This window comes from Sceloporus undulatus, chromosome 2, assembly GCF_019175285.1.
Source record: "Sceloporus undulatus isolate JIND9_A2432 ecotype Alabama chromosome 2, SceUnd_v1.1, whole genome shotgun sequence".
Lineage (NCBI taxonomy): Eukaryota > Metazoa > Chordata > Lepidosauria > Squamata > Phrynosomatidae > Sceloporus > Sceloporus undulatus.
The window spans coordinates 270,177,521-270,190,606 of NC_056523.1; the positions used below are offsets into that span (position 1 = coordinate 270,177,521).

Consider the following 13,086-nt stretch of genomic DNA (forward strand, 5'->3'; position numbering starts at 1 on the left):
AAGGTCTGAGAAGGACTGGGTGCAGAATGACCCTCAAGTGTCAGTGATGACAATGTGCTTCCAAAGGGTTACCCCTTTAACGCAGTTTAGTTCCCTCTCCATCCTCAATATTTCATTTGATTTTGTGGGACATAAAAGGACAGTTAATTCTCCACCAGGAAATATGAATTTCGTTAGCCTAACTATGATAGCATAACAAGTATTTGAAATAGGTCATTGACAACATTGGAGTCATAAGCCAGGCCAAATTACTGCAGCAGCTGCAAGGGGGGGGGGGGGGGGGGGGGAGTGGCAATACTGCCAATATTTTTCCTATTAAAAACACTCATGATACCACTTAAAACTCTTGTCCAAAGTATTTGTACTTGTACAGCTTTGTAGCTTAACATTAGCAGCATAATATTAACAGGAATGTCATGAAGCAGTATTTGAGAAATAAAATCCATATTTAGCAATGCATTAGAACACTACAATTTATGAAAGTAGAAATACTGAATGCAACTATTGTGAATATTGATGTAGTTTAAAAGCACCTTTACTGCTTCTTACAGATATGAAGACAAGACATGCATGCAATAAGGAAATAAAAAATTCACACCTTTTCACAGCATCCTTTTTTTGACTATCTATTCCATCCCACCACTTTGAAAAATATGAAATTTCGGACCACATGAATTTCCTCCCCTTATCTTCTTGCAGTTTTATAACCATGTTATTGAGAATATGCTGGGTCTGATCTCTGAAGTAGTCATCAAATGTCTTCAGCCAACCTGATAAACAAACAGAACAACAACAAATAACATATGTTGACCAAATTAAATGGACAGTTACAATCCAAATTTCCCAAGAACACTACTATAATCATTTGCATGACCAAACTTCTTCAGTGACAAATTTGCAAAAGCAGAACTGTAAGAATACAAACACAGAGAGATTTATATCTTAAGATGTTTGTAAATATATTTAAAGCAAAAAATGGTGATGTAAAAACTTAATGGGCTAGAAAGATTTTGAAACCAAGAGGATTTAATTTGCCTCAGCAGTCTTAAATTACTAAATGAACATACTGAGCGACAAGGAAACACAAAAAAAGTTTCCTTTCCCTAATTCTTTTATTCACATTCATCACTCATTTTGGGAGGGGTGGTTGCCATTCTCTGGTGGCAGCAGTTGGTCTCAAGGAACATATCCTGGTGGCCACTCTGCCTTAGGCACAGCATTATTCTGGATCATCCTTGGGGAAAAGTGACAACCTAGGATTTCCAAATCTCTAAATCACAGCTCCACTCAGTCTACATGAGAGTTTAAGTTGTTGTAAATTTTGGACTCTCAATCCTTCTCACACTGTTTGGCTCTGTATCTTCCTAAAAATCTTAATGCTCTATTACATATTAACTCAAAGGACTATTTAGAGTAGTTTGTAATATTCAAAGTTCAGGACAGAATGTACTCACTCCCCAGATTTGCCTTGTGATTCAGGAAAATTTAAGAAATAAAAAAATCCTACCCTATTATAGGACAATGCCAAAGATCCATTTCAGTTTCAAGTCATGTTTACTCACTGTTTCCACTGCTGATATCTATCTGTACACTCCTGTTACTGAAAAGCTTAGCCATGGTGACTTTCAGTATATGAAATCTGAATGCACTGTTCTGTAGGAGTCACCTGAAGCACTGTGTCTAATGTGCAAGCTGGAAACAACTGAAAGCCTAGAGCAGGATTCCCAACCTTTTTGACTCACAAAGTCCTTATTTCTATGGCAAAGCCCCGAAGAAGCCTAGCCTATGTATTACAAGTTAATGGTGTTTAGGAGTATATATAAAAATATACTTATTCTTTAATTTCAGTAAATTTTTATTTCTTTCATTTTCCTGGAGCAGCTACAGAGCACCTGGAAAGTGCACATGGAGCCCTAAGGGCTCCTCGGACCATAGCTTGGGAACCCCTGGCCTAGAGCATTGTGCTGAAGTTCTTAATGGTCTTTAGTCCGATTCAACCTGAAACTCAAACATTTTCAAGCTAGCTTCTCTTCCTACTCCCCAGTTCCTTCCTAAGTTCCCTTGCCTTTCTTTACATTTATGATTTTCCCAATATTAATGGAGGTCTAAGGAGAGATCTTGTTTTAAGATATTATCACAAATCGTTTTGGATCTGGGGTGTGTGTGTGTGTTTTATTTTGTTTTCTTTTTTCAGTTTTGGGACATGGTTCATTTGTGGGGTCCCTAACAATGGTTTGGCCAGCCATTTGGCCTCAACATCATTATTTGGTTCAGATGTCCAACCAATGTTAGATATATGAGTGTTTATTATGAGGATAACTTGATGCTCAGATTGGCAGGTAAAGTGACTTTCCCAGTGTGAATTTATGACAAAAACTACAAATGAGAGGGTTTTCAAGTAGCTGTAATCAACCAGCACACAAGATACTTTGGGACCCCTTTAATCTACACTGACTACCACTCTACATCCATCCTAGCAGTAAACAAATTATAGTCTACCTTGCAAAGCACAATTTAAAAAAAATCCTGCTGCAGTAGTCATGGAGAGAAATTGTGAGCCATTTTGGGTTCTCTTCTGGAATAAAGATGGAATATAAATCAAATAAATAAATAACATTTTACTATATGAAGAAGACTGCTCTGAGACCAAACCTGAACTGAGCTCTGACCACTTCCAAGTTTGAAAAAAAAAGGGTTCTCCTATGTCTAAAACAAGCCAGAAGGCTTTCACAGCATGCCAAAACTGCTATTCCCCTCTAGTTCCTAGAGAACATTGTGGAGTCTCCAGCCCACCCACCCCACCCCCCAAGGTTTTTAAAATTTATAAAATTTTAAAGAGCATTGGGAGAGGTATAATCCTTTGAAGTCTGGAGGGGGCAGTCCCTGGTTGTCCACCTCTGATAACTCTGTTCTTTCCCTACTTCACCATTTAACCTGCACTCTCTCCATTCCTTATTTGGCATAAACTTCAATTTCCCACCTCTGTCAATCTTCATGTATAGGATTATTAATGCAGTCTACTAGTCTAATATTGGGGGATGGTATACTAATTTAGCCCATTTTTTCCTGTGGAAAAAGTATAGTAAAATAAATCAATGTTTTTTTCCTAACAAAAGTTTTCAGTAAGCTACTTTCCTTCTTCCTTCCTTCCTTCCTTCCTTCCTTCCTTCTTCTTCTTTTTTTTTTTTTTTTTGGAAAAGAGTACATTATCTACTCTAAAGCATCATGCTTCTGCAAAACATCCTTATGTTTCCCAGTTCAACAGTACCTATGTATATGCTAATAGTGCAGCATATGTAAATAAGGACATTCATAACATATGACAAGCCCATACTGTCAGTAGTACTCATAGTTCATACCATCTGGCAAAATTTAAATAGCAATTTACTTCAGCCATCATCTCGGAGCACAGAGAATACAGATGCAATTACCATAAAAATAAAGTTTTAATGAAATCAAAATTGGAATAATTATTACCTGGATCATTGTGTGAATGAGGCACAACAAACACTTGTAGAGGCTCACTATCCCATTCATGTTCGTCATAGGTGATATCAAATCCTTGCTTCCAAACTCCACCATCTGGATTATCAAAAGGGAGAATGTTGTAGACTTCAAGCATCTAAAGTGGATAACAAGAATAGGTTGTATTATTACATACACAAGTATCTGAAGTGTAAAGGTCTGCACTTTCAAATGTGTGACTGTGATCCCTGTTACTTTCAAAAAATGAAAATGATGCATCAGTCAAAGCCTCACCTAGACATTTTTTATTTGCACATCTATGTATTTCATTTGGTACTGCCATAGATTTCAATTAACAAAACATGTGAGTAGTAACTTATTCAGTATGACCTTTGCCTATGTGGGATATGATCAACAATATGAAAGTTTACTGTCTATATATGTACACATATTTTATATGCAAGCATTCCTATGAACTGACACTCAGGTGTGTTTTTAGCATCAACACATGGGTATATTTATTCTGTCAACATAAGATTACTCAGAAATGGCACAGAATACAAAAACTGAGGTCATGTTTGATCATTAAGGTTTGAATAACTGAAATATTGTATTTGTAATGAACTGTATCAGATTTCATAGAAGGATGCTTATTGTGGAAATATTTCAGCAGTGTGGAGCCTATTAAAAGAGTTTGTTGTTGTGTGTCTTCAAGTCATTTTTTACTTATAGCGACCTTAAGGCAAACCTGACATAAGGTTTTTTTGGCAAGATTTGTTCAGAGGGGATTTGCCATTGCCATCCTGAGGCCGAAAGAGCATGACTTCCCCAAGGTCACCCAGTGGGTTTCATGTCCAAGCTGGGATTTGAACCCTGGTCTCGAGAATCATAGTTCAATGCTCAAATCACTAAGCCACGCTGGCTCTTAATGGTGCATTATTCCTCAAATATGCAGTTACCAAGTTTCCTTAATTATTTATATTTGTATGCAGCCTTTTTGCCAGTGCAGTCCAGGCAACTAAGCTTACAAAAACCAATAGCTTACAAAACCAAAAAATGGGACGGGGTGGGGGGGAATCATGGAGAGAAATGGGAAATGAGTAGATGAAAATCTCATTGCCATTGCGTGACAGAGAGAAAAGGAAGAGAAAATGAGCCAAACAACAGCTGCTCCTAATTAAAGTGATGGCAAAACCCTTGATTTCTCACCTTCAGATTTTCAGCTTATTTATAAACACATACATTTGCCCAAACATCAAGGGGGGGGGGAATAAATTTCCTGTTATTAACCTAGCATGACTTGAACTGGTAGAAAAAAACATCATGGGACAGGGCAGTACTTGGAAACCCATATTAGAGTAATCTATAATGTTTACTCTTAAATTCAACAGGGCTTATGTCTAGACATGCAGATTCAAGATCTGGATAGTTCTTATTTAACATTTATTTAGTCCCTAGACATACCCACAGACTAAATCTTGCCAAAACTTAACAAGAAGCCACCTGCCAAACACAGAGAATGAAATGTTACTGCCATCACATCAACAGATAAACATTTTTGTATGCCTGAGTAACTGTTGTTTTTTTAAAAAAGCAAAACATTTGTACCAATCTAAAAGATGGAAGTAGTTCAAATACCTACAACAATAATGCCCTTTTAGTTGCATATTCTTTGAAAACTGCCCAAAAATCTGCCCAAAAAACTGGGGCATGTTCAGACAACACTTTGCCTAGGCATTTAATAAGGAAAAGAGTTTGAATTAAGCCTTGGGCCTTTCCTTCCAGAATAAAACTGGAAGTTGAACCAGGAAGACCAGCTTTTTTTTCTAATACATCCTCAAAACTACTGTTAATTTAGAATATTCTACAATTTAAATCTGATGATAGTCACACAACATATTAACAGAATTTTTTTTCCTTCAGCTGTCAACAATTATACTAATAGTATTCATATGTGTGTGAACATAAAAATAATAAAATATCAGTGGTACTGGTTCCACTGCCTGAATTTTCCTCCCAGCATGATAAGGACAAGAGAAATAAGTGTGAAGCCCCATGTGACTACTCAACAAAAACACAGGATCAAATACAGCTGTGAGAGAAATCAAGAATACAAAAGACAGCAGCACGCATATTAATGGTTCTCAATGCCTTGTTTAAAACATTTCTTTATTCTAGGAAATATTTATATCCCTTATCAAAGACTGCTGGAAGGGGAGGATGTTCATGCTAGAGTTCACCAGGAAAGATCCCCCCAACACCACCAATCTTAAATAAGAGGAATACATACTTCCTACAATAAAGGATTTTCCCCCCAAAAATATGAAGAACCAGTGAGGTCTTTTGTCTTTTTCGTGACCATGTACATTCAGAGGGGTGTGTGTGTGTGAGGGTGTGCTTGCCACCACACCTTCAAGTTGCTTGTCAACTTATGGCAGCCCCCCCCCCCATGAATTTCATATAGTTTAATGGGCAGTAATGGATGGAATTATGCTGGCAAATTTTCCCTCCTTATATACTGACAGAATCAGAGAATCTTATGAGTTGGGTGGGACCAAACTGGCCATCTAGTGCAATTCTGTCTAGTGCAATTCCCTGCCATGCATGAATACACAATTAAAGAACTCCCGAAAGATGACCATCCAACTCAGAGGAATGCAAGCAAGTATTGAACTGTACAGTAAGTTAAGCAATCAATATATTCTATCTCGACTCAAGAATCATCTTGCTAGCACAAGCCTCAGTGCACAGTCTTAAATAAATTAAAATTAATCTTATTTTTATTTACTTATTTTATTTATTTCATTTATATGCTGCCTTTCTCCCTGAATTATACTTGACTACAACAGTTAAGTTATTTAACAGCAGAAGCTATCAGAGAATAAACTTATGGTGATTGAAGACAAAGTAACACACAAGCCCGAAACAAACATGCTAAAAGGAGCAGTTTCCAACTACTTTGGGAGCATGGCGTTTAGATTATGCTTGCTCCCGACGTTGCCAGAAGGCACCCTGAGGCCGCCTAAGGCAACCCAAAGCTACAGGCAAAAGGAGTGGCAAAAAGCTGCTCCTGCCAGCAGCCTGTTTGGCACCACAATGGTGGCCCGTTTTGGGAGCAAGCCATCCAGTTGCCATGGTCCCAGAGCGATCATGCCCAGAGTGGCTTCTAGCTCCTCCATTTGGCCTGTCTGCTTCACCTCACAATTACTGGTACTGAATACTAATCAGATATGAAGCTAGTTTCTAGCTTTCTCAGTGAGCTTCTAACATCTCAAACCAACTAAAATTACTCCTCCCTGTTAAGGGTTTAAATGACTGTTACCTTGGCACAGCCACCATCATCAATATAGTAATGAAGGCTTTCATGGCCGGCATCCATAGTTTTTTCGGGCCACATAGCCTGAAAAACCCACAAAAAACTATAGTACAGCGCGCCCTTGAATGCGGGGGATCCGTTCCAGACCCCTCACATAAGCCGAATTCCGTGCACGCTCATGCCCCATTGGAATGAATGGGGCTCGTGCATGCAGTGGTGTGGGAGCGCACGTGCACGCCCCATTCATTCCAATGGGACATGCCGGCCCTTGCACCCCGTACGGCTCTACACCGGTTTGAGCGTATGCTCAAATCCGCGTATGATGCGGGCACACTATAATGAGTGTTGTTAAAATGTTTGCACTATGATGAAGCAGCATCTGTCAGTAGTACATATTGGCTGGAATGTTTTGGTGCATTATGCTTGTGTAATGGTACATTATGCTAGTATAGTAAGCTTTTGAGAACCAGCACGGTACAGTATAGTGGTTTTGGACTTGGATTCTAGGAGGCCACAGTTTGAATCCCTATTTGGCCCCAGAAACCAACTGAGTGACCTTTCAGTCTCAGAGGATGGCAAGGAAGAAACTCTTGTGAATAGATCTTGGCCAGAAAACCCAATTATAGGTTTGATTTAGGGTCTCCATAAGTTGTAAACAACAAAGTGCACTTTTCCCTGAGTTGCATGGTGCTACAAAGGCAGGTAGGCAAGCAGGCTCTTAATGTCCACCATCTTGAAAAGAATGGCTACCAGCTCCAAGTAAGTCTATTTTTCCAGTGCCTGCCTTCAGAGGATCCTCAGTACTAGAATCACAGAGCCGGAAGATACACAAAAGGGCCATCCAGTCGAATCCCTTGCCATGCAGGAATACACAATTAAAGCACGCCCAACAGATGGTCATGCAGCCTTTGTTTAAAAACCTCCAAAGGAGGAGACTTCACCACACTCCAAGGGAGTGTGTAATACTGCTAACAGCTTACTGTCAGGAAGTTTTTCCTAATGTTGAGGAATGTTGAGGAAGCTCCTTTCCTGCGAATTGAATCCATTGGTCCAGGTAATTGCAACAAGCAAGCTTGTTCCTTCCTTAATATGGGGCCCTTTAAATATATGAACAGGGTTATTATGTCATCCCAAGTTCTCTTTTCCAGGCTAACATACCCAGCTCTTCTCACACAGCATAGTTTCCAGACCTTTCACCATTTTGGTTGCCCTCCTCTGGGCAAGCTTGTCAACATCCTTTTTGAACTGTGGTACCCAGAACTGGACAAAGTATTCCAGATGAAGCCTGGCCAAAGCAGAATAGAGTGGTACTATTATTTTCCTCAATCTAGACACTATGGATTGAAGCAGAGGGGGCAAAAGGAGCATCCAGAGGCTACTCCAGCCCCAACTGCTCTGGGACTGCAGTGGCCAGACACCATGGTCCTGAAGCCAGCCACTGCAACAGTCATGAATGGACTGCCGGCAGGAGTGGCTTTTTGTTGCTTCTTTTTGGACTGGCATCAGGCAGTCTTAAATGGCCTTGGACTGATTTCTGGGTGGTTTGGGGGGATGCATCATTTGAACACCATGCCCCCAAACCACCCAGAAAGTGCTTTATTTGGCCCATGTGTTTCAAGTCTATATTTCTATTGATGCAGCCTAGAATTGCATTGGCTTTTTTAGCTGTGTCATCACATTGCTGACTCATGTTCAACTTGTGGCTTGCTAGGACTCCTAGATCCCTTTCCCATGTAGTCTTGTTAAGCCAGATGTCCTCTATCCTATATCAATGCATTTCATTTTTCCTCCCTAAATGCAGTATTTTACATTTCTCCATACTGAAATTCATTTTGTTAGCTTTGGCCCAGCTTTCTAATCTATTAATGTCATTTTGCATTTTGATCCTCTCCTATGGGATATTAGTTACTCCTCCTAATTTGGTGTCATCTGCAAATTTGATAAGTATGCCCTCTATTCTTTCATCCAAGTTGTCTGGCCCAAGACAGAACCCTCTCCAAGATGAAGAGGAGCCATTGCTGAGCACCCTTTGGGTTTGACCATTCAATCAAATACCAATCCATTTAACAGTTGCACTGCCTAGCCCATATTTTACTTGGTTATTTGCAAGAATATAATAGGGGACCTTGTCAAAGGCCTTACTGAAATCAACATATGCTATATCTATAGCATACCATTCATCTACCAAGCTGGTATTTTTCCCCCCCCCCCAAAAGGGGGGGTCAGATTAGCCATCATGACTTGTTTCACTGAAATCCATGTTGACTTTTTGTGATTATGATGTTCCCTTCTAAATGTTCACAGACTCTTTGTTCAATGATCTGCTTTAGAATCTTTCCTGGTATTGATTTCAGACTAACTGGGCAGTAATTGTTGGGACCCTCCCCCCCCCCTTTTTTTTTTTTTTTAAGATGGGGACAACATTTGCCCTCCTCCAGTTTGTTGGGACTTCTTCTGTTCTCCAGGAGTTCTCAAAGATTCTTGCCAATAGCTCTGATATTACATTTGACAGTTCTTTTAATACCTTTTTGATTCATGGACAATTATTTCAAATTGCTGAAGATAAATATAAAAATGAAGTCTTTATAGATAGTTGAGCAATTACATATTACTTCAACAGCAAAGAAGGGTTTGTTGATTTGGATGCAAATGTAATTCTTCCTGTCTATCGTGCTAATGGTCAAGAGGTTTTTGCTCTGGGAAAAGGGACTGTCATTTTGCAAACAAAACTTGGTCCCAACAGGATAGAAACCTTACAAATCCTTGATGTCTATTATGTGCCAAAATTACAAGCGTCCTTTTATAGTATGCAAAGCACAACATCAAAGGAGCAACCAGTTTCAGAAAGCAATCCTGATTTGGTTTTCATGTCAAAAATTTGATTTTTAGAGCAGACTTAGGATCTCATGACATCAGATGCAGGTTTTACATTCATCTGCAAACAAAGTGACCCAAAGCAATCACAAAGACTGTTCAACTTTATGGCATTGCAGATTTGCTCATCAAAATGTGGAAAATATTAAGACTGGCCAATCAAGAGCTTGCAAGGGACTTTAAATTCAGTGCATGCTCTAACAATGAAAAATGTGTAGAATGTTTGAAAGCAAAGACCACTAGAGCTCCACAACCTCCAGTTACAAAGCGACATTGGATCTTTTACATGCTGATCTTTCTACACCAATCAATCAAAAGTCAGCAGGTGGTAATTTTATGACTATTGTTGATTATTTCAGCAGGTATACATACACTTATCTTCTCAGAGAGAAGAGTCAAACTTTTCAAAAAATTCAAAGAGTACTTCAATCAAGTCTCTAATAAATTTCGCAATAAATCCAAATTTATAGCCTGTGCACTGGCAATGGTGGTGAATTTGTCAATGTAGAATTTGATGACTTTTTAAAGGAACATGGCATTGAGCATCAGACTACACAGCTTTATTCTCTGGAACAAAATGGCGTGGCAGAGAGAACTCTCAAGGAAATGGCAATCACCATGCTTTTGGAGGCTAACTTGCCTAAACACTATTGGTTTGCAGCCATCATGACTGCTACATACATGTGTAAATGACTGCCAACTAAATCCAAAGATGTAAACCGATTTCATTTATGGCCTGGAGTTAAGCCTAAACAGAGCCATCTGAAGGTTTTTGGAAACAAAGCATTTAATTACATTCCCCGACAGAAGAAAGATAAACTTGATTGCGGAAGTGAAGAGGGAATTTTTGTTGGTTATGCTACAAATGCTTACAGAATTCTAAATCCAGATGGACGTACAATAAAATTAACAAGTGCTGTTTATATTGATGAAAGATCACAGCCCAAATCTAATCCAAACCAAGATGTCTATGTAGATTTATTTACAGTGGAAAAAGCAACAAGAGCATATGGAGTTCTTTCATCATCCAGAGGTCCTGCAACCAGAAGGAGCTACCCCTGCAGTGGACCAGTTGACGATGAGGAACCAGACGACATGCAAGAAGCGGAGCCAGGAATCCAAGTCCAGGTGAGAAGGTCAAAACCCTCAAATAGAGGTATCCCACCTGACAGATTCTCTTATCAAGCCACAGAGGACGGAATTCTGAAACCCTCTGACTGGAAAAAGATCAATGGACTGTCAAAGACAGATTCTGAGAAGTGGGTGCAAGCCACTAGTGAGGAGATGCAATCTTTATGTAAAAACAAGACATTGTCTTTGTTAGACAATTTATGGAATAGCCTCCATAAGGTTCCAAGTTCCTGGAAAAGAACATCTTGTATGCAAATTGCAAAGGAGCATTTATGGTTTGAAACAGGTCACCAGAGAATAGAGTGAAAAACTGAACCAGCTTATCAAAGAGGAGTTCACTCTAGACACTGCTGACAAATGTGTGCACAAGAGATTGAGAAATAATAAATGGACTTGTATCACAAGTTAAGTTGATGATCTGATCCTGTGCAGTGAGGACAAACCTGATAGTGAAGAGGTAATTCTGAATCTCAAGAAAGACCAATATCAAGAATTTGAGATAATTCTCAATAATTGTTTGAGTCCTCTTTTTTCCCTTTTTAAAGATGGGGACATTTGCCATCCTCCAGTCTGCTGGGACTACTCCTATTCTCCAGAAGTTCTGAAAGATTATTGCCAGTGGCTCTAAGATTACTTGTGCCAGTTCTTTGAATACCCTTGGATGCAGTTTATCTGGCCCTACCGATTTGAATTCATTTAGATTAACTAGGTATTCCTGTACTATTTACTTATCCTGTACTGCAGTTCCTCTACTGCATCGTCTGCTCCATGTTCCCCTGGTTGAGCACCCTTTTACTTTTGTGAGAAGACTGAGGCAAATAAGGTGTTGAGTAGTTCTGCCTTTTTTCTGTCCCCTGTTAGTATCACGTCACCTTCTCCATGTGATGGCCCTACCAATTTCTTCTTCTTCCTGGGAAGAATGGAAGTGCATCTGCCACAAGACAATTTGCAAGTCACTCTTCCCAGGGCACTTTCAGCTCCAAGGACAGCCTCCTCTCCCAGAAGGCCAGGAGTGCAAAAATTCTCTTCTACACAAGAATCTGCCTGCCTTCCTTCATGGCACTACCCCGTAGCTTTTCTTACACTCACCACTGCAATTTATGCCAACATATTTACACTGGCACAGGTACCAAGTAGGATCTCAGTCTGGGTTTTCTTTACTGTTACAGCAGGATGGGACCAGCAGAATGTTATCTGATTGTTACTGGTTGAGACTATCATTGGCAGAGATTTCTTTATTTCTGTATTGCTTTATTTGAACTGCTCTGATTCTGGAGAATGAGAGAGACAAAAGGCTGTAATGTATAGGCCACAGGAAGGGGGTTTGTTAAGGAGAGAAAACAAAGATGGTTGGGACAAAAAGAATAAAAGAGAAGGTCATATAAAGGAGTCTGAAAAAAGGGAAATGGGGCAAACAGTGGCTAGAGAAAGTACACCAGGGCAGGAGCTGACAAACTGTGACATTTACATAATGATTTTAAATAAACAGAAAACTCCTTGGCTGCAGACCTCTAGTAAAGCTGTATTTACTACAGTGTTATCTCAAAGAACCAAGGCATCTATTTCTATAGCATATTTAAGGAACAGTCTAGCTCAAAGTTGTTGTTGCTGTTCTTTTATTATCCATTATCTTCACCTTCTAAACCTACATGCATAGATTTGTTTATGTTATAGATTTGTAACAGTACGTTGTTTTTAAGTTGTCTTTAATGTAATTTTCATCAGAAACAGTGCTCCACAGCAACAGGAGAAAAAATATTCTCTGCAAACAGCCATTGCAAGGTAGAAAAACTATCAGCACATATTGTTTTAAGTACAAAACATCACATGCTGAAAACAAGTTCTCATTTATCTGGGGAGCCATAATACAGTTATGTATTCTCAGTCTATTTGAAAAGAAAGGGTAAGAATCAAAACAAAACAGACAAGAAAGAAAAACCTCACAATCTTTGGTAGTGAGCAAAAGTCAAATTTTCAAAATCTACTTTTCTTAATTAGCAGTCTGTGAGATTCTCCACTCAGAATTAGTGCAAATGATACTAGTTCTTGTCTTTTTTAATTTCATAGAATCATACAGCTGGAAGAGACCATAAGGGTCATCCAGTCCAACCCCTTGCCATGCAGGAACTTTCAATCAAAGTACTGTATACTCAACAGATGGCTTTCCAGCCTCTGCTTAAAGACCTCCAAGGAAGGAGACTGCACTACACTCCGAGGGAGTTTATTCCACTGTTGAACAGCCCTTACTGTCAGGAAGTTCCTCTTAATGTTTTGGTGGAATCTCTTTTCCTGTAGCTTGC

The 13,086-nt window shown here is 39.3% G+C and overlaps 1 protein-coding gene across 1 annotated transcript in view; it reads right to left on the reverse strand.

The window, feature by feature from the left end:
- The window catches only part of MAN2A1 (mannosidase alpha class 2A member 1), an 89,599-nt gene that overhangs the window by 56,214 nt on the left and 20,299 nt on the right, over positions 1 to 13,086 (reverse strand). Inside the window, exons 3-4 of the mRNA XM_042455308.1 lie at positions 3,478 to 3,622; positions 599 to 770 (exon numbers count right to left, since the gene is read on the reverse strand). Of these exons, the coding sequence (XP_042311242.1) occupies positions 599 to 770; positions 3,478 to 3,622 (317 nt within the window). The remainder of the gene's footprint in view (positions 1 to 598; positions 771 to 3,477; positions 3,623 to 13,086) is intronic.